General features: G+C 33.9%; 1 protein-coding gene across 3 annotated transcripts in view; it reads right to left on the minus strand.

Moving 5' to 3' along the window:
• LOC145252517 (ADP-ribosylation factor 6) overlaps nucleotides 1–22,078 on the minus strand; it is a 247,197-nt gene that overhangs the window by 18,477 nt on the left and 206,642 nt on the right. For all 3 annotated transcript variants that reach the window (XM_080112065.1, XM_080112064.1, XM_080112066.1), the window contains one exon: nucleotides 16,653–16,757. In XM_080112065.1, coding sequence (XP_079968191.1) covers nucleotides 16,653–16,734 — 82 coding nt within the window. In that variant the 5' untranslated portion in view covers nucleotides 16,735–16,757. The remainder of the gene's footprint in view (nucleotides 1–16,652; nucleotides 16,758–22,078) is intronic.

Raw genomic sequence — 22,078 nt, forward strand, 5'->3', positions numbered from 1 at the left:
AAGAGGGGATGGGGGTGGACGAACGAGGCTTCTCCCTTAATTGAGAAGCTGGTGGCGAATGCTGAGACCCAAATTTAATTCCAAATAAAACCTCACACTTTACACTTTTTTTTTTTTGTTTTTACATAGGCATCACCACTTATCAAGGCCAAGAGGCCACTCAAGGATAAGGGTTAAAGAGTGTACAGTAGACATTAGAGTCTTGGAACAAGGTGGCCTCTCTTTACATTAGTCGAAAGTTACTTATGCTTGAGAGTATTTTGTACCTCTACAAGGCCACTATTCGCCCATGGAGTATTGTTGCCACATTTGGGCCAGTGCATCTGCTACTAGTCTTTCTCTCTTAGACAGGGTTCAAAAGAGATACCAACTTAATAGGCACTATCAGGTAGGCTTCAGCTGCTGCCTCATTGACTAAATGTTGCATCCCTCTGCCTGTTTTACAGGTATTTTAATGGTGGATGCTCCGATGAATGACAAGCCCTTTCTTTATGTGAATACCCCCAACAAACCTGACAAGCAGCAAAATCCCACCCCAAGAAAATCCCTAGATGTAAGAAAACCTTCTACTCTAATAGTTTCTTCCTTAGAACTGCTTGACTTTGGAATTTCCTTCCAGGTTCCTATTTCCCTGACTGTACTGACATGCAAAAGTTCAAGCGTAAAGTAAACAGACATCTTGCTGCTCAACTCCCTACATAGTACCCCCGACAAATTATGTCCCAGAGAGTAGCCACTTACATCAAAGTGGCACTGTGCCTTGTTTGGGGTGAAAATGCATAAAAAAAAAAGGTCATTTCTCATTGGAATTATATTGCAGTTAGAAATTATGAGCTATTCAGAGCTCAACTTCTAACTTCAATGGAGTTACATTTCAAACACATTATATATACGAGGGCCATTTCAAAAGTAATGTCTCCTCTATTTTTTTTTTTTTATTATTATTCTGTCCAAATGGATCAGAGGAGATTGTAAATTGTGTTATTATGGTAACTGAACTTATGTATTCATGACCAGAAAGATTAACCTCTGTTGCAGATATTGATGGTATGAGACTCTAAGAAAGCAACCTGTCATGGACGTATGTCAGAAGCAGAGATGCGCCATTGAATTTCTGGCAAAAGTGCATTGAGAATGGTGGTGACTACAGGATTCATAGAGATTTTCAATGTCCATTTTCAAGGACAATGACGCAACTTAAGATATAATGATGGAACCAGCTATGCAGTTTTACTTTTGTTGATCCAATTCATGTGTATATGTATAACCATACATAAATACATGTTTATATATATATATATATATATATATATATATATATATATATATATATATATATATATATATATATAAAAAATATTTTACATGTAAGATGTTTTTACTTGCATCAGGCGGTCAAGTGGTGTGTCCATGATGCTATATTTCGGGATGTCTTCCCTTCGTCAGGCATGTGCTCGACTTTAAAACGTGCATATAATTGTATATGGAGCAGGTTCACAGAAATTCAAACATCCTACATGTAAAATATTGTATTACAAAAAAAAACAAAAAAAAAAACAAAAAAAAAAACATCTATGGTTATACATATAAATTGGATCAATAAAAGTGAAACTGCATAGTTGGTTCCATCATTATATTTTAAGTTGCGTCAGTTTGAGTCTATCCATTTATAACAGCTTTACATGTATAATGTATATAATGTATTATGTCTAATACCTTTGCTTTATGCTGCCTTCTAAAAACTTAAATTTCTTCTTATATATTATTATTATTATTGATAAAAAAAAAAAAAAAAAAAAAAATGAAGCAGCCTCCCTCCATCCCTCTTGAAAAAAAAAAATAGGTCAAAATGTCCAAGACTGGTGCAAAAGAGTTTTTAAACAAACAATGATAAAAAGAATGCGAGTGGAGGAAAACACTCCTTCTTCAAGGTTTGTCTCACCATCATTTACAGAATAAGAAAAAGGAATTTCATATCCATACACATATAAAGTTATTTGCCGCACTGGCATTAATATTAAAAGTCCACTTTTCTATTTGAAAAATGAATACAACTTTCTTTCATAGTTAATCATGAATATACCACTGATTCAAAAAAAAAAGAAAACTAATTTGCATATTCCTTTAAAAACGAACTTTTATTAATTCACTGTTAGTTTCTTTTTTCTGTTTTCTTACTGAATGATAAATTTCATTTCACTATTATGCACCATTTTATTAGTGCATGTTTTCACATTGTGTATAACTGCATAGCATTTGCAGCTGCATTTAAAGTAAATACTTATCTGTGGAATGGTCTCTACCAAACTACTCTTAATTTTGGATCTACAGAGTTGAAACTTGATAAATAGGATATTCAGACCTGTGCAAAAAATAAATTTGGTTTATAGCCAGAAAAAATAGCTACTCAGGAGTCAAAATTGAGAAATTGGAACTTGGTAGGTGCAAGTCGACGTTATATAAAATATTTAGTCATTCAATGAATTTAAAAATTTATGATGTGAAATATTTGAGTTTCAAATCAAAAGATTTTTATTATTCTATGTAAGACAAAGAATACATTAGAAATATTTTAACTCCTTAATCCTATAGGATTTCGATGTCTATCATCTCTTCAGAGGAGAAAATATTAGCAAATAATTATAATGGTTTACACTTTATTTGCTTAAGTCAGTGAGACATGGAAAATACAATTAAAAATTGATTGAGTAATTAAAGTCATAGAGTAAGGGAAGTTAAAGAAAAAGATATAAAAATTAACATCCAAATTGCATGGTAAAATCCGAAGTGAATGTCTTTGATGGCAGTGTGGTAAAATGATCCAAACTGTATTTTGAGTAATCAACATCACAATGTCATGATCCGAATTAGGCATTTTCCTGGAGCAATTTTCCTTTGTTTATATAATGGGTCCGTTAAAAAAGTTTTTTTTATATATATGTCCGGTGGATGTTATAACATGAATGTTCAATCTCATGACTGACCACTGAGCAATTCTGATTTAGGTGGGATAATACTTATAGAATATTACTGCCAGTAATATCTTCTAAATCTTATAATCACAGGTTTCCATACCAGTTGATTGTTGGATAATTTTATTCTGAAGTATATATATCTCTCAAAGAAAATATGTCAGAATCACGTTGACACACTGAAGACCAAATCACCAAAGTTAAGTAAAAAAGAACCTGGCTAGTACCAGCATCTGGAGGCATGTTTAACCTTTTATGACCTGGTTAAACTAGTTTATTCAGTCATAAATAAATGAATACAATGGCATAAATAAAGTGGGAACTGATTCAAATACGGTATCTTTTTTTTCTTTCTTAGGCATCACCACTTATCAAGGCCCAGGGGTCACTCGAGGATAAGGGTTAAAGAGTGTACAGTAGTCAATTGGACAATATAGTAATTATCAGTAATGGAAATTCAGTAAACAGCCTATCAAGAACTTGTTTACATTGGACTTGAAGACAACCATATTATAGTCAGCTGGAAAGCAGGAAAACAGAAGACAATTCCACAGTTGTCCAGTTCTAAGAAAGAAGCTTTGTTCATGGAATCTATGTTTAAGTTTAGGCACAGATAAAGTGGGGGAAATTATTGATAGTGTTTTCAGCTAGACGAGTGTTTCTCGTGAATTTGTTCAGTCGTAAATAAATGAATATAATGGCATAAATAAAGTGAGAATTGATTCAAACACGCCTTGTACATATTAGTTCAGTATCTAGGTAGATGCAGATACCTCCAGATTGCAACTGTTCATTGCTTACATTCAGTATGCCACCATTTGTCTCAGAGAGTGGAGGATTTCATTTGTTGTCATAAATTACACACATTTTTCAAGCATTAAAGATAATAATGAAGATAAGTTTATGAAATGTAACAATTCTCAGTGGTAGTTTAACAATTTAACTTCATTATGAAAAATCGTAATATTGAAAAAGTCTTAAAATCATAGTACCATTACCCTTTAAACTAACTAAAATCAACAATAAATATTTTTTCATCATCTACATCATAATTCAGATCATAAAGGGTTAATTCACTGGGAGAAATGCGCCCTCAGTTTTTGTTAAGACATGTGTCTCAGAGGAGAAAAACTCTGATGTAAAACCGTAGGTCTACTGTCTGCTCAGTCTTGTGACAGCCATTGCACTAATCAAACTTTAGCAGTTGTATCAAAAAATTGTGGTTTGGCCTTCACCACTATGTAACAAATCTGTGTGAATTTCTGAAGAACTTAATTGTTTTGGCGAACCTCATTCGTCAAAATCGACAAGAGTATCCATTATGTACATGGTAGCTTCCTTCAGTCTTGACAAACTATGGATACCCACTGTAAGGTTGTTTTGCGCATGGAAATTTTTGTGGCAAGTTGTGCAATCTCCAACCATACCTCTCCGAGTCGGCATTGTTAAACATCAGTGGCAAGTGAAGGTTCAGGATGACTGGAGACAATATGGAGATAAGCGGAGAGCACGTACAATGTCTAGAATTCTTAAATGGTCACTCATTTGGCTCTAGCCAGGCTCAACATTGCTTAACTTTGGTTAACTGACGAGAACTGATGCGTCAACGTGATTATATCATATTATTCCATTATATATTAACCGTATATTTTGGTGTATGAGGCGACCGTCAGATAAGACGAGCAAATATTAATAAATTTATCATATATCGGTTGTATATGATGACTGCTAATTATGAAACCATGTCTCTTTAGCTTAGGCTAGAGATTGCAACAACCGGTATCTTATGGAAAGATGTTTTTTTTTTTTTACTTTAAGGGTCATCTTATACACTGGAATATACAATATATATATATATATATATATATATATATATATATTAATTTTATTTATACAAACATTAATGGCTACATATGTGCATACATGTTTCTGTAATCACCCACGTTGGGGGATTACGTCTTTTGAAGGTAGTTCTTGGCCTGAAGACGTAATCCCCCAACGTGGGTGATTACAGAAACATGTATGCACATATGTAGCCATTAATGTTTGTATAAATAAAATTAATATACCTGCTCTGTTCACTCATTGAGCACTATTTTGGTAGACACGTGTTGTTTCATTGGATGTACTTCTAGGAAACCAAACTCTACTGGCTATATATATATATATATATATATATATATATATATATTGACTATAATGCCCTTATCTTGGGTTGAGCATAATGGGAAGTGATATACAAACTGCCATTAGTGTATTAAGCGACGTTCTTTGTGTAAACAAATCGAGCGGAGGCATTTGGATGTCAAAACACTGTTTATTCATTACCCACACAGCAGCAGCCGTATAGTGTAATGGTGAGAAGCCTTGACTGTCATTTGGGCGGTCAGGTTTCGATCCTGGCTTGAGGCAGTTGCCTGTCTAGCCGCACTGATGAGCTGTGAAACAGCGAAACAGTATTGTATGTGGATGACTATATATATATATATATATATATATATATATATATACACACACACACACACATACATACATACATACATACAGACACTACTAAGAAGATCTGGCATTAAACAGGGAGAATATATTCACCAACCTCAATCTATAACATATTACATTTCTTTGTTATATTATTTTAAATTTTTGGAGTGGGACCCAAGGATATATCAGTATCAATTTGATGCACAAGTAGGGTGACATTAATTGAAATTACTTTCTGTAAATTTATACTTTTAAACCTTCAAGACGTACACAAGGCGTTTTTTCCCAAAGAATGAACAAACAACTTTGTATAAAAATCATGCATTTCATAATGGTGGTGTTTTTATTGATTCTTTTTGCAATAAGGAATAAAAGAAACCTTCAAATTGTATCTTTTCTTGATTTATGTCCAAGTTTTCAACTCATCGGTCATAATCAGGGTATAGTGGATATTTTATACATATTAAATATTCTCCTTTTCATTTTTTATATATATATATATTTTTGTGTGATTTTTTTAATGCAATCCGGGGAAAAATATTGTGAGACTTATTTAATGACTATTTATTGAGATTGTTGGACTTTCTCATCTTGGTTGTTATAGTCACAACGTTTCTGCTGTTTTGCCCTCCGGCCTTCATCGGGTGTTTTGTATCGAACTGGAGAACCGTTTGTTAGGAGTCTCGAACCCAACCCTTTATTATTATTACAGGGGTACTGTGTTCGGACTCCAGCTAGGCTCTGGGACATAGTTGCTAATTCTCTGTTTTGAATGTTACTTTTCAATCAGCAATTATGTCCCAGAGCCTAGCTGGAGTCCGCACAGTATCCCCGCAATAATAATAAAGGGTTGGGTTCGAGACTCCTAACAAACGGTTCTCCAGTTCAATACAAAACATCTGATGAAGGCCGGAGGGCAAAACGGCCAAAACGTTGTGACTATAACAACCAAGATGAGGAAGTCAGTCCGACAATCTCAATAAATGAAAACACCTCATCTCAAAAATACAGACAATGACTATATTTAATGACTAGTTTAGAAGGTTTAAATTAAAAGTTAGTCAATCGAAAAGAGGGGATGACTTTCGAAAATATCAGCTAAAAAAGCCATCCTTTGTTTGTAGAAAAGTGCTGAGGGTGAAGTAATTAATGTTTTTAGCCAATTTTTCGATATTTCTCATCTGAAGGGTGGAGCTTCAAAACGATATTGATCTTGTGAAAATCCGTTGCTGCTGTCAAAAATTTTAGGCAGACATACAAACATACATACATTTAAACAGACAGGTGATATTTATATGATAGATTTAAATGTACTTGTGGGCATAAATTTTTCTTTATGCATTTCAACAAAAATGTTTGCCTATTGTTCCTATTTACTTGCCTCCCCACGAGGGCAAAGTTAGACACAAGGTCGATTTGTAATGTGGGGAAAATCCAGCTCACCCAAAAAAAGGGCACTCTGGGTAGGAACTAAAATAAAAATTGTCCCAGTCATGAAGGATTTCTCCTACATTGACCGAGGACAGAAAAGATGCAGTGCAGCATCAGAACAGATACTATACTGTGATCTTGGCTTGAAGGCCAATTCCTATTGTTTGTTGTGAGAGTTGGCTGTAAATAAGATGTTTTTGTACCTTTGTAGCTTTTGTTTGAAAGTGTGGTTTTCTATTTCGACAAAAAATGAAAAATGTATGTGTGTGTGTGTGTGTGTGTGTGTGTCATTCACAGACAGCTGTTTTGCAGTATCAGAACTTTTCAGTATGGCTAGATATAGCAAGCATATCCACATCAAGATTAGAAAACTTGAACACTCAGTTATTTCCAGCAATGTCAAGTGTCTTATGTCCATGCCAACAAACTTGCTGGCAGTAGAAATTATATAAATTTTATTTATTTCCACATTATTTCCACACTACCAATAATATATTCTTTATAGAAGAATATCACTTAAAAAATAATTATTAAAAAAAAAAAAAAAACATGGAAACTTATTTCCTCTCCCTTTCTTAGCTGAATACTTATAAAGTTGAGCCATTTTGTCCCACTGACAATGAGATTAAAACTGCCAACTTCATCTACACAATATAAGAACAGCTTTCTAACATGATTGTCTATACGCTCAACATCACAGGATTAATTAATTTGCATATTGCTTTGCAAAGTACATCTCATTAATTAACCACACGTTTTTATTGTTTTCTTAACCAATGATTATTTCAACTGGAGAAAAACTTTAATTTTTTTTATGGAAATCGTTCCAGACAAGACATGAATCAACTTCATGTAAGAACCTAATAAGAACGAAAGATAATTATAGTAAAGAAAGAAGATGCCTATTGACCTTAGTCTTGAAAAGACCAAAGTAGGAGGAAAACAGTCAGCTGCAAGAGAGTTCTGCAGTTCTTGGAAAGAAGTTATCATTAATCCATACTTTTTATTTTTTTTTTACAAATATTTTTATATAGTCAATAAATACTTTTTTTTTTTTAAATTCCATTTTCACCACAAACAAGGTACAGTGCCACTTTGATGTAGGGGACCTACTATTGGAGACATAAGTTGCAGGGATACTATGTAGAGAGTTAAACAGCAAGATGTTTGTTCACATTAAACTTGAACTTCTGCATGTCAGTACAGCTGGGAAAGCAGGAACCCGGAAGGGAGTTCCAAAGTCTAGAAGTTCTGGGAAAAACTATTAGAGTAGAAGGCTTTCTTACATCTAGGAATCTCTATTGTGTAGGGTGGAATTTTGCTGCTGGTCAGGTTTGTTGGGAGTATTTACTTCAAAGGAGTACAAGGCCCTGTAGTTCGTCAGAGCATCCACCATTAAAATACTTGTAGAACAGGCAGAGTGATGCAACATTTCATCGATGGGACAGAGGCTGAAACTTAGATGACAGTCCAGGATCTGTCAGGTCAGCAACTCTCTTTTGAACCTTATCCAGGAACGAGAGACTAGCAGCAGATGCACCAGTCCAAATGTGACAACAATACTCCATACATGGACAAATGGTGGCTTTGTAGAAGTACAGGATACTTTCAGGCGTAAGTAACTTTCTAACACAGTAGAGAGAGTCCACCTTCCTCACAGCGGCCCTGGCAATGCTCTCAACGTATAATGTTTCCTGTGAATGTTAAGCCAAGGAGTTTGAAAGAAGTAAGTACTGTATCTTTAGTCATAGCTATTGGTTGAAAAGTTTTCTTGTAATTATGGAAGGAAACAAGCTTCGCTTTTTTTTTTCTTTTTTAGAGGGGGGAGGGGTAGAGAATATTGGCAGTGAATTTACTTCTGGGATGATGGTTCTTGGTGTCCCCAATTTTTCTGGACAATGCTGGAACACCAGTTCTGCAAATCATCGTCATCGTATTTGGTTTAATATCCGAATGTGTCAGACAGCTTTTAAAAATTGACTTTGAAACTGACCAGGTTCACCTAAAATGTGACAGATTTTTTTTTTTTTTTTCTTAAGGTCATTTCTTTAGTTGAGGCAAGATTTCTATAGGCCGGATGCCCTTCCTGGTGCCAATACACTGAAGTGATGGGGACTAGTGCTTTTGGGGATGGGATATCCTACAGAGTGCCAGACATTCACCCACTATCTCATTCATTTCAACAGAGAGATTATTTTTTTTTATTTTTAAGATTCTAACCGTCCCTTTAAAAACAGTTATTTGTATCTCTCTTGCACTTGGTTAACAGGTATATTTGTCAGATATAGTTTTTGAAATTCTTTTTCAGTTGTTCCTATTATTACTGAAATGATGGAAATCTTCCTAAGATTCCAATTTCTTTTCATGTCATACATAAAACCTCAGTATTTTATTTTTCCCCTCTCAAGTGCTATTTTAACCAAGCATCATTGGTGACACTAACTTTTACTAACGTTTAACGTCTGTTTTATATACTGTCATGTGTTTGACAGCTTTCAGAAATTGACTTACAAGCTGATTTACCCCCCGGCCAGGTCATTTTTTAAATTACATAACCAGATATGTGACAGGTTTCCTTTAGAACTCATTTCCTTAGTTGAGGCAAAATTTCTATAGGCAGGATGCCCTTCCTGATGCCAACACTGTGAGGTGATGGGGACCAGTTCTTTTATTTAGACACCATTTCAAGGTGCCACCGAAATTATTTTCTAAGAAAATATTTTATTCTGGACTAAAAGTGGGATCTAAAAGGGTTGGAAGACAGAAGTGATATAAGGATTGTTTGGAGGAGGATATGAAGAGGTATAGAATTAATCGCACAACATGGGAAGTGCCTGTGAGAAAACAAAATGGAAGAATGGACTATGAAATTGGTGTGGAAAAGTTCAAAAGTGAATGATATTATAAGACTGAAGATTTTTATTTCATTTATTTTTTAAAGTAATTTTCTTTGTTCAGTTGCCCTTCTTGACATCAGCCTTGTGGAGTGATGGGGATCATTGTTTTTATTGAGACAGCATCATACACACCCAACCTAATGTGCAATAAATCTTCACAAGATGTGTCAGAGTCAGTATTACCCTGTGTTTTCCTTTTTGTTTCTTGTGTTTGATTTTATTCTTATGTGTGAATCAATGCCCTCCCTTCGATGGCCATCAGTGTGAGAGACAATGATAATACATTCATAAGAAGATAAGACGATGGAGACCAAATCCACAACACACAAACTTGGGGTTGGTGAGCTGTTTATAAACACTATAATAAAGTTTTTTTGAGAACCAGTCACCTTCAGTGGCACATAAGTTATATTAATTCGCCTGACAAAGACTTTTGGTTCTTGCCAACCAATTGTCCGAAACATTAGCATGTTCATGTAGCGATTATGTAATATTTGTCTAAAATACGCATCAAGTGCACTTGAAAGCCAAATCACACTGTAATATTAGGAAAATAAACAAATATTTTACTTGTTTGAAATTTATAACATAAATATATTGCGGAGCTAAACTCCATCCTCAGTATGTTGTTTTCGTCTTTTTTTTTTCTTTTCTAACGCGCGGCTCTTTACAAAAAGAATTTTTTTCTCTCCAAATTTACAACATGGCAAGAAAGGAGAAAAGAAAAAAAAAAAAAAGACAAAAACAACATACTGAGGATGGAGTTTAGCTCCGAAATATATTTATGTTATAAATTTCAAACAAGTAAAATATTTGTTTATTTTCCTAATATTACGTTGTGATTTGGCTTTCAAGCGCACTTGATGCGTATTTTATCTTATTCAAATTAAATCGACGTTTCTATATGGAACTCACACTCTTGACGATATATATGTGTGTGTGTGTGTGTGTGTGTGTGTGTGTGTGTGTGTGCATGCAATTATTATAGCTATTGATTAAACCTAACAGCCTTTCTCTCTTGTTGGAAATACTATTTTTACAAATGGGCTGCAGTGAATGAATAATTAACAAGCGGAAGAGCAAAACGACATTTCCCATAGAAAATTCACATAGCCATTATTAGAGAAGACAATATTATCGTAAATGACAAATAATAACACTCAATGGTTATGGGTTTCAGCTTTTCAATTATTAAACGATGATTGTTTTATATACAATAGAGATATATCTCACACACTTTCTCTCACTATATATACATATATATTAGTGATGGGACGATTCCAATATTTTTCCCGGTTCCAATTCTTTATAAATCTCTAATTATTTAACTACAAGATTGTTATTTTCCCCGATTTTCATAAAAACAGACGTTAAATATGAAGATATTTTCCTAAACGTCCAAAAACACTTGTGAAGAATGATCTATCGATTTTAGCTTTACTGGTATTTTAAAATCAATAAATATTTATTATTTTATCATTATTACCAGCAATGGAAGATTTTACTTTAAACAAAATCAAATAATAATAAAAAAAAAAGATAAAAGAATTGTTTTGGTATCGGAAAATAGGCAAAAAGTTTTCTGATTCTGATACTACCAAATCTTCCGATTTTTCCTAGTCCCGATTCAATCATCACAACATTAATATATATATATATATATATATATATATATATATATATATATAGTAAGTTATAAATAATTGTATAACTTACTAACTAGCTCTACCTACGTATTGAGCACTTTTGAAGTAAATACTTAAAGTTTATGCATAAATTTATACTTTTTGTATATTAATTTTATGTGAGTAAATTAAGTAGTTGTATATATATATATATATATATACACACACATATATATACACACACACACACACACTAGCTGTCCTGATCTGGAGATGCCCAGGTATAAGTCATACTTCCATTATTGTTTCACATGTTTTTTTAAGATCTAAGTTTTCAGATGAGTTCTAAATGTGTATATATACACACACATATGCATATGTGTGTACACACATATGCATATGTGTGTACACACACACACATATTTTCTGTTTCTTCCTATCTTTTCCTTCCTTTCTTTTTTCCTCTGTGCTTCTTTTCTCTAACCCCCCCCCCTCTTTTTCTCCGCCTTCTTCACAGATATTAAAGGCCGTTATCTTTTTTATTTTTCTTCCTTTGAAGTTTGTAATGCAGGGTATGGGGCAGCCAAACCAGCTGCCAACATTGCCCCGCATTTTATTGAAACCAACCGAGAGGTCTTTTTAGTATCCTCGCTGTTCCTTTAAGTGCAATTGTATGACACATGATGTGACCTGATAAATTTGTTTTTGTGTTTGTAAATTCCTGAATAATTTTCATTATGGACTAAACTTTTGTATAAGCAATATTACCTGAAGAGGTCTCTAGTTACTTATAACTGGCTGACCGAAACATGCTCATGAATGTGTAGCAACATATTACTGCGTATGTAAAACAAATAAAAAGTGTGCGTGTGTGTGTATATATATATGATGATTGCAAACGTCTTGTCAGACGAGTGCCACTCCCTCAGACACTTAATGTCCATGAGCCCAGAAATTACTTTTTTTTTTCTTAGTCCTACTGGTGAATTCACACGCTCACGCAGGCATGATACTGAAGACGGTCATTGAGATCAATTATTACATGTTTCCAGCATTTCAAGCCTCCATGCGTCATAACTTTTCCATCGCCACAGGACCATTTTTGTAGACAAATGCCTGAGGGAGTATCTATACACAGGTGATGTTACAGAGTCTTAGCTTTGTACGACAGCTAAGTCTCTCTCTCGGTTCAAAATGTTGAGATCCAGCAACAAGCAAGAGCAAGATAGCCAGCAACAAGTTAAACTGCAGACCAGCTTAATGCGGGTACTGGTCTCCCGCTTTATGGTTTTTTAAATCAGAGATTTGCTTCTCCTAGAAAGGTTGCCTTCACCATGGCTTATGGGAGCCCTCTCCACCCCAACACACAAACACACATGGTGCTAGTTGGCCGTTGACCCTGAAAAAGGGTTCATTCGCCCTTTGGAAGGTCTTGTTTTTAATCCTTAAGGGAGACTAGCCACCCTCCTCACCAAACAAGTCTGGTGGGGGAACAGTTTAGTCGCTGGTGACCCAACCATGAGGCAGGTAGTACTGGGTTACACGGTACCAGTAGCATATGACATGACCTGACACATGCTAGTGTGTGTGTGTGTGTATGTATGTATATATATATATATATATATATATATATATATATATATATATATATATACATACACACACACTAGCAATATTATATCTTAATGCAGATTTCTTATTTATTATCAATAGAAATACTATTGGTATTAAACGTTACATCAAATTCCTTAAAAAAATGAAGTAAAAAAAAAAGGACAAAAGGAAACTGAGACATGTGCATGTGAGTAATGCTTTTTCTAAACAGTTCACTTCTTGTATGAAAAAAAATACTCAAGCTAAAACCAAAACCTAAAAGATAGTGAGTCAAGTACAATAACCATTAGGTCAGCTTGGCACGACCTTTAAAAAGTGTTTTAAAACTTACTTATTCTGAAAATAATGTGAACGATTTGTGTAGGCACAGTCATGAAACAGTTTACAAAAAGATAAAAATCTGATGACCTGCAAGTACCAATTTTTTCAATTTTCACTTCTTAGCAGCCCTTTTTTTCGGATATAAACTGATTAAAATTTTTTTTCACATATCTGAGTACCCTATATACCAAAGCCTGTAGATCAAAAATTTGTTGAGTATATAGGTCGAGAATTGTCCTCACACACACACACACACATTTTCACTTTTATAGATCTATACACATGAAAAGAATACCTGTCCTCCAGGATGAATAAATTAATTTCCTAAACAGAAATGTTTTGCACCACTTCTATGCCTTTTTATGAAGATTCAAGTCAATATATGATACTAAACCTTTTATCTAGAATTCTTATGCCAATTTCGATTCTAGAAAATGTCTCAAATTTGAGGCTTAAGCTTAAAGAGGTCTTAAGAAAAAAATTAAAATTCAGGGAATCTTGCTAAATTGGTGTCTAATGATCATGGATTAAATTTAATTTAAATCTGAAATATTTGAATTTTCAATTGGAAGATTGTGCTCATTATTCTTCTAAAAGACTTTTGAAAATACGCTAAAGAAACTAGAATTTGGGAAAGATTTATTAATGGATCTTTAATATTTATTGTTACACACAAAACCATGAAGATTATCTGAATTTTCACTTCCACACCCTTTTTGCCCTCTTTCCCTAAAATCAAATACAGCCCACTTTACTCATCTGTAAATCTAGTAGCTGTGTTCCCAAATTCATAATGTTCGGTTAATTAGTTTAAGATTTCAGACCAAACCGTGTGTACACAAATGTATAAACTCAAAAAAGGAAATGAAATGCTTAGTGATTCTTTTTTAAACATTTTCTTAGTAATGAGTAGGGCTATGACAACAGCATATTCTTATCATTGTTTTGACTCTCGAGTATATACCTGACACAGTTAATCAACCAAGCACCAAATCACTCTATATAAAAGCATATGAGATACCAACAGATACACACTCGAGAGTCAAAATGAAAAGAATATGCTCTTGTCCTAGCACTAGTAATGTCATTTATTATAACTAAAAGCCTCTCAAGGATTAGGGTTAAAGAAATACATGGATTGTCAATTTGAATTATGAAGAATATTATGAGAGGATTGAAAATGATGAATGGAATGAGCAGGCAGTAGTTTGCGTTTGTATCTTAGCATGTATGTGATTACATGATGTTCCTATTTAATTGTCTCCCCGCAAGAGTAGAGTTAGACACAAGATGATAGGAACAAAAAAAATAAATAGATAAAATAAATGCCTCAGTCTAGAAGGATGTCTCCACTGATCGAGGTCAGAAAAGGCCAAGAACATTTGTGATCACATGATGTTGCTCAGAGCTAGTAGATTCTTGATTTTGGCGTTCTCTGTTGGCCACTACTGCGATTGGTTAAAAATTATTTCAATCAGATTCTGTGGCACATTTTCTTTGGCACATATGCCAAAAAATCTTACAATTCATAAAGTACTTTAAACGAAAAAAGTTTTTATAGTTTTTTTTTTTTTTTTTTTTTTTAAAATCTTATTTTCTTTTAATTCAGTTTTATTATTTTTGGATAAAGTCCCATACAATTAGAAAGAATTAAACTGAACCATCCGCTCTACTGATTTCAAACTACTGCCATTCAGTCAGATGGAGAATAATATGTATGTGCGTGTGTGTGCAATAATAATATTAAATGAAAGATGAGGAATAAAAGTTATATAATAACTTATCATCAGAACAATAAAAAAAGGTTAAGCGGACATTTGAGAAAAAAACTTCTTTAGGCCATGGCATTTTGAAGGTAAATGCTTCTCATCAGAAGAGAAGGGATAGAATTATGCAAAATGCAAATATAGGAAAAAACTGGCTTAATAACATTTAGAAATGAGACTGAAGGAAGAGAATAAAATGGTAAATAATAATTAAAAGTAGGTACAATATATAAGGATACAATTAGAAGGGTAGTATAAATGTATTTAATATTAAAAAAATATAGGTCACTATGAAATAATTGGGATCATTAAAGCAGAGCCAACAAAGAAGAAAGGAAAAACTAGGGGAGATAAGAAATAGAAACAGTAAATAAGGGATACAGGTACATTATATATATATATATATATATATATATATATATATATATATATATATATATCATGCACCAGTTTAAAGAAAATTGAAATTTGTACATCTGAATTTATAATTCATGGCTTATGGTAAAGAGATACATCAGATTTGACTGCATAATCAGAAAGAGCATACAATTTTGCATAAGACTGCCAAGTTTCATGAAAATAGCTTGAAAAATAAATAAATGGTGGCGAAATTACCAAATTTCTTGAAATGTTGAGGTCCGTAATTTAGCCCACTTTTTCTAAAGAAAAATGTCCACGGAAAAGCCTAAATTTTGGCACTTAAAATTCTCATAACTTTTGAACTACTGATGGTATTTGCATAATTCAAACGGTTTTAAGCATCTTTTACATATCCCTTTTCATGCAAGTTGATAAAATAACAATTATCTAAAAAGAAAATAATCAATTTGTAATGCTACATCAATCGAATCTCAGATGTCATTAAATGATCAGGAAGTGCTTTGAGGATGGAACTGCAACGTGAAATTTCTAGGTAAAATAGTCCTCAGGCGTACTCCACATGTCTCGAATTGATTCGGGGAGATTCCGAAGACTAAGCCCAACACAATATAACTAGCAATACACATGAAAAAAATTGAAATGGTTTAAAATATCTCAATGGCGTACATAGAAAGAGCTTGATGAGTTAAGAAAGAATCTTTTTAAATTTTTATAATCTGATTAAAATTAAGTAATGACTATTTTTGTACCTATTAAAAGTGACGTCTTTTCTGGATTAGTTACAAGTGGTTAACGGTACGGATTGGCAACCTGTGTGTTCCAAGTTCGAATCCAGTTCTACAAAAATCACTTTCACTTAGGATGTTGGCAATCTTCACGTCATCCATCCCGTAAGTATCCGATGTTTTTGTAAAAAGAATTCTAACTAGAAAAACATCAGAGAAGCCAATGCCAACACTAGAATCTTTGAATTCATGATATAATGATGATAATTTACAATTTACGAGCAGTGGAATCGAGTCTGAAAAAAAAAAATAATAAATGTAAAAAGCAGAGCATTAAAAATTTATCTTGCCAGAAAAAAAAAAAAACAATTTTGGTACTGAATTTCAAAACAGCCAAAGTAATAACAGCTTTGGAATTCATAAATAAATAAAAGGATACTGGTTTTTCCTGCTGCATCCAAACCAAGCATTAATATCCTCATTTCCTTATTTCCAAATATTTTGGACACCAGCTTCCCCATCGTCCCTGCCTTTTCAAAGAAATCTGAAAAATAGAAAAAGAAAAAAAAAAAGGGGTTATACATTATAAACAGAGTCACAGAAATTTTAAAGAAAAACAAAGGTGCATAAAACCAGACCCTATGGCGGCTGGTCTGTCAATTGAGTTACGGGAGCACAAAATGGATACAATACTTCCGCTATTGTTCAAAACTGATTACTTTTGGGCAAAATATTAAGATATTTTTGCTAATATATTTTTTTATAACATAGTTATGTTTTTCTTGTTTTTTTTTTAAATATAGTATGGTTTTCTTTTTTTAATGTATTATATTTAAATATACTTTATTTACCATATACTTTATGTAAACCTGCGCAGTTTATTACGATCATCGCTGATTTAAAAAAATTTTTTTTTAAAATTAAAAAAAAAAAAAACGTTTATAGCTAATTATATTTTATGCTTATTTTTTACTCCCTTATAATAAAAACATAAAAATACGTAAACATTAATTGATTTTCTGTTTTTTAGTCGCATATCTTTTTATCTCTGTTTATTTTTATTTATTTTTTATATCTGTCTATTTTGTCAAAACTGTTTAGGTATTTCTATGTGAATAAAAAACGCAAAATCAATTGATAAAGAAAGTTTACATATTTTTATTATAAGGGAGTAAAAAAAAAGAAACGTAAAATATAGTTAACTATATAATATTTTTTTTAAATCGGCGACGATCATAATAGACTGCACGGGATTAAATAAATAATAAAAAAAAACGTTTATGAAAAAACCCCAAAAAACCTAAATATGTTAGAAAAAATATATCCAAAAAAAAAAAAATCTTGATATTTTGCCCAAATATATAAGTAAGCGGGAGTATTTTATCCATTTTGAGCTTCCATACCTCAACTGACAGACCTGCCGCCATATTTGAAACTTAGGGTCTGGTTTTATGCACAATTACCAAAACAAATAACAAACAAAACGTGAACAATTGAATAATTACTCCTCATCATCATCATCATCAGTTTAATGTACGTTTTACATGCTGGCAGGTGTTGGATGACTTTTAGAAATTGACTTCCAAGGTAACCTATCTCAAGCCTGAACTGACCCTGCTACCTCAACTGTTTTACAACTGCTAACCGGAAGAACTCACATCCATTCTTTTTAAGGTGGTCATACCATCAAAGTCTCCTGATAAACACAAATATCTATACTTATCCACATTTAATTTTTTTCTGAGATCATTTATGTTGAAGACTTCCATTGCACATCTGTTGTATCAGTTTCATATGATTTCTTGCCATACAGTGCATGTTCTCCAGAATATATATATTTTTTTCTCTCTACCTGCTTTTAGTTTGGTTGTCTAATTTTATGGCATATCAACCCTTTTTGGATCCAGTAATTTAGGGGGAAAAAGTTTAAAATACTATAAAAAACATAGTGCAATCCCTTTGCTACATAAACAAAAATTAAAAAAATTATAAGTCAGGGTAGTGTTTTCCGTGTTAAAAGTGTTGATTGAATTTGAATTTTAAATTAAAAATATGTATGAAATACGTTTGAAAGCCGAATTACAATGCAATATTATAAAATAAATATTTACTTGTTTAAAATTAATGTTTGTATATTTTCATAATATTGCTTTGTAATTCGACTTTCAAACATATTTCACGTGTATTTAAATTTAAAATCCAATCAATGCTTCTAACACGGAAAACACTATGCTGACTTTGAAATTGTTGCCAAACGCATTCTTCCGGGCATTTCAAAAACAACACCGCAGATAACAGCACGTGGATTCTTCGTAATTTGGCTTTCAACCGTATTTCAATTTAAAATAATAAAAATTATTTTTAAAGCTTATAAAATTGTGGCCATTTTTTTTTTACCGACATATCTTACACTATGTAATCAAGAAAAGAACAATCATTTTATGCTCAATTTATATAGTAAAGTAAACCACCTCTCAAAAAATATTTTATTCATTCAAAGTTGTTGTGTCATTGCACAAAAAAGTATCGCAATTAAACTTTTTTCCACTTAAACGCTCTGATCTCCATCTGACCCAATTGCAACAAATAACTCACTTTGACTTCAGGAACCATAATGCTTTCATAAACTTCTGGGACTGATTTTCACTTCTGATCCGAAACACATCAAATCTGTTGCCAAGGTTGCTGGAGAAAATGGTTGGATCATTCTACTGCTCCAGTAGATATCTCATTCCAAATGCAATCCTAACTGGACCAAATATATAGAGGACATTGCAAAGTCTGCTGCAAAGAAGGTGGGTTCCCTCTTTCGAGCTGGAAGACTGCTCGCACCTGAGAGTGTCCTGTACCTCTATAGGACCACCATTCGCCCATGCATGGAGTATTGTTGCCACATATGGGCTGGTGCATCTACCACTAGTCTCTCCCTCTTAGATAAGGTCCAAAAAAGAGTCGTCAATCTAATATATCCCACTTTATCAACTAAACTCCAGTCCCATCGCTGCAATGTTGCATCACTGTGCCTGTTTTACAATTATTTTAATGGAATGTGTTCTGATGAACTCGTTTCTCTTGTACCCCTTCGACATACATATCCACGACAAACCCACTTAGCAATAAGATCTCACCCCGTCACTGTTGATGCCCCTAAATGCCAGAAAGCTTTCTATTCTAACAATTTCTTCCCTCAAACAGCTAGACTTTGGAATTCCCTTCCTGCTACCTGCTTCCTTGGCTGTACTGATATGGAGAAGTTTGTAGCCCCTTATATCCAAGTGGCAACATGCTTTGTAAGGGATGAACAGGAGTTAAAAAGAGTCAAATACATCCTAGTACTGTTGCCGCATCTGGGGAAGAGCTACTCAGAACACCCTTTATCGCCTGGACAAGGTACAAAACCGACTTTGAAATCTAGTGAGCGATGCTCTTTCCTTCTCTTTGCTACCTATTTCTCATAGAAGAGATGTTGCAAGCCTATCTCTGCTCTATCGTTATTATGGCAGGTGCTTGAATGAGCTTCACTCTATGGTTCCCCTCTGTAATGCATTCATGGCAAACACTCGACTAACTAAAACCACTATAAGCAAGTTCCATTATTCTTTATCTGTACCTAAAAGTAAGCAAAAATCCCATGAGCAAATTTTTTTTCTAAAACAACTCGTCTGTGGAACACAATACCATGGAGCTACTTGCCAGCTAATTATAACAGTCATTTTCAAGTCCAATGTAAACGGGTTCTTGAAGTGCTATCCTCTAAAATAAATGAACTTATCCAATTTCCATCATCATCACAGTAACCATAAACCCTTATCCTTGAGTGGTTTCCGAGCCTTGATAAGTGGTGACTATATTGTTAAAAGAAAAGAAGTATGGTGGTTAAGATAAAAAAAAATACCAATATATTCATTAATAAATGATCTACAGCATGAAAAAATGGGAAAGGTATTTACTTTCTTCCTGCCACAGGAAGATGTGACACAAGGTAGAGAAAATGAGAGCCCTTAAAAGAGAAGCACTTTGATCTTTTAAAAATTGCCTGGGCAGCCCTGTTGGCATTTCTCAGGAGGATTGCCTCAGGTAGTAAATAATAAACTAAATTCACCTGAAAGACAAGAGGCAACAACCTGGGAAGGTGGACCTCCCAAGATTACCCAGAACGACACCTCAGCTCGACAGATTCAAAGTCATTCCTTATTCAAAAACTGACGTTGCCCGGGTGTTTGGAGGTGTGTGTTGGGCAAAAAAAAAAAAAAAAAATGGTAGTAGGCAGGCAGGCTTGAACCCATACCGCAAAGGAGAAAATGAACGTTAAAAAAAAAGTGTGAGGTCTTTGCTGTTGCGTCTATCACAAATCCGGAAGTGACAAATGTCAAAATTAAGGCTTGTCAATTGAAAAGAGTGGATGACTTTCGAAAAAAAAATCTGCGAAAAAATCGATCCCCATCCTTGTAGAAAACTGCCCCATTGAGGGTGAAGGAATTAATGTTTAGGGCCAATTTTTCGATATTTGTTGTGCAAAAGTTTGAGGTTTAAAAGGATACCGGTTTTGTCATTCCGACACATCTGTCAAAAGTTTTACATACATACATACATTTAAACAGACAGGTGAGATTTATATTATAGACTAGCGGGGGGGGGGGTACCCAGGGTTGCCCAGGTGTTTGTAGGTGTGCGTGTTGGGGGCGGGAAATCAGAACAAAAAGGAAACTTAACGATAGTGATTTTAAAAATGGGGGGAAAAAAAAAAAAAAAAAAAAAAAAAAAAATGAGGGGAGTTGGTAGCAGGTACGCTCGAACCCGGAGCCTTGAGGCCAATAGGCTGAGCTTGAACACCTGTGCTATGACGACAGTGGCAATGTAAGAGTGATTAAAAAGTGAGTCAAGTCAAAGAGGTTTGATTGACAAGTGGGCGTTTAATGAGGTCATCGCGGAAGCGTTACGACGACATAAGCAATGGCTATTCAGCAGTGAATATTTTTAGTGCGGGGCAGTCTTTTAACGATTGTTTTGAGGGGGGGGGAAGAGGAAGGAAGGAAGGAAGGAAAAGCGGTTCCCCTGTTTATTATTAGGGAAGGAGTAATAAAGCAATTGTCTGATATGACGGCGAAGCCGACATTGACCAATCGAATAGAGTTTTACTTTTTTTTTTTTTTATTATACTGAAAAACGAAAGCAACACGCGGCAATCCAAAAATGTGGAATATTTAACGTTTCAAAATCAGGCAAATTAAATAAACAGGTGATCCCCGTTGTTAACTCGTAGATATTATGATATAGACATGATATAAAAAGTTTTAAGAATGAGGGAGCTGAGCGAGCAGCCCTCGGAAAAAAGCCTTTTGCAGACATACACAAAAATTGCACATACATATATACATACACACATTTTCGCTTTTATATTTATAGATTAGCGGGGGTACCCGGCGTTGCCCGGGTGTTTGGAGGTGTGTGTTGGTTGGGGGGAGGGGGTAGATTAAAACAACCCTGTTAAAAAAAAAAAACGTTGGTCGGTTGTTTGGAGGTGTAAAAGAAAAAAAATAGTTTTAGTATAAAGGTAGGCTTGAATCCTGAACGTTTGACACGGAGGTGGAAAGGAAATGGAAAAAAAACCCTGCGACCTAAACATCTCGACCATGGAAACAGATGAATTGATAAGTGTGTTAAGTTGACGTTTATAAACCGAAATTAGCAGGTGCGACAATGTCAAGTTGCAGAAGCCAGTTTCTGTTTTCCCCGCTATGCGGTGATCAAACAATAAAAAAAAACACAAAAAAAAACTAACGTAAGGCAAACGAACGATGAAAACAGAAAAATGAACACGTGAAAAATGGCTTAAATAAGCCTGTTTCGATATTAAAATTTAAA

Source organism: Euprymna scolopes, chromosome 29, assembly GCF_053919585.1.
Source record: "Euprymna scolopes isolate OS-2025 chromosome 29, ASM5391958v1, whole genome shotgun sequence".
In the NCBI taxonomy this organism is placed as follows: Eukaryota; Metazoa; Mollusca; class Cephalopoda; order Sepiida; family Sepiolidae; genus Euprymna; species Euprymna scolopes.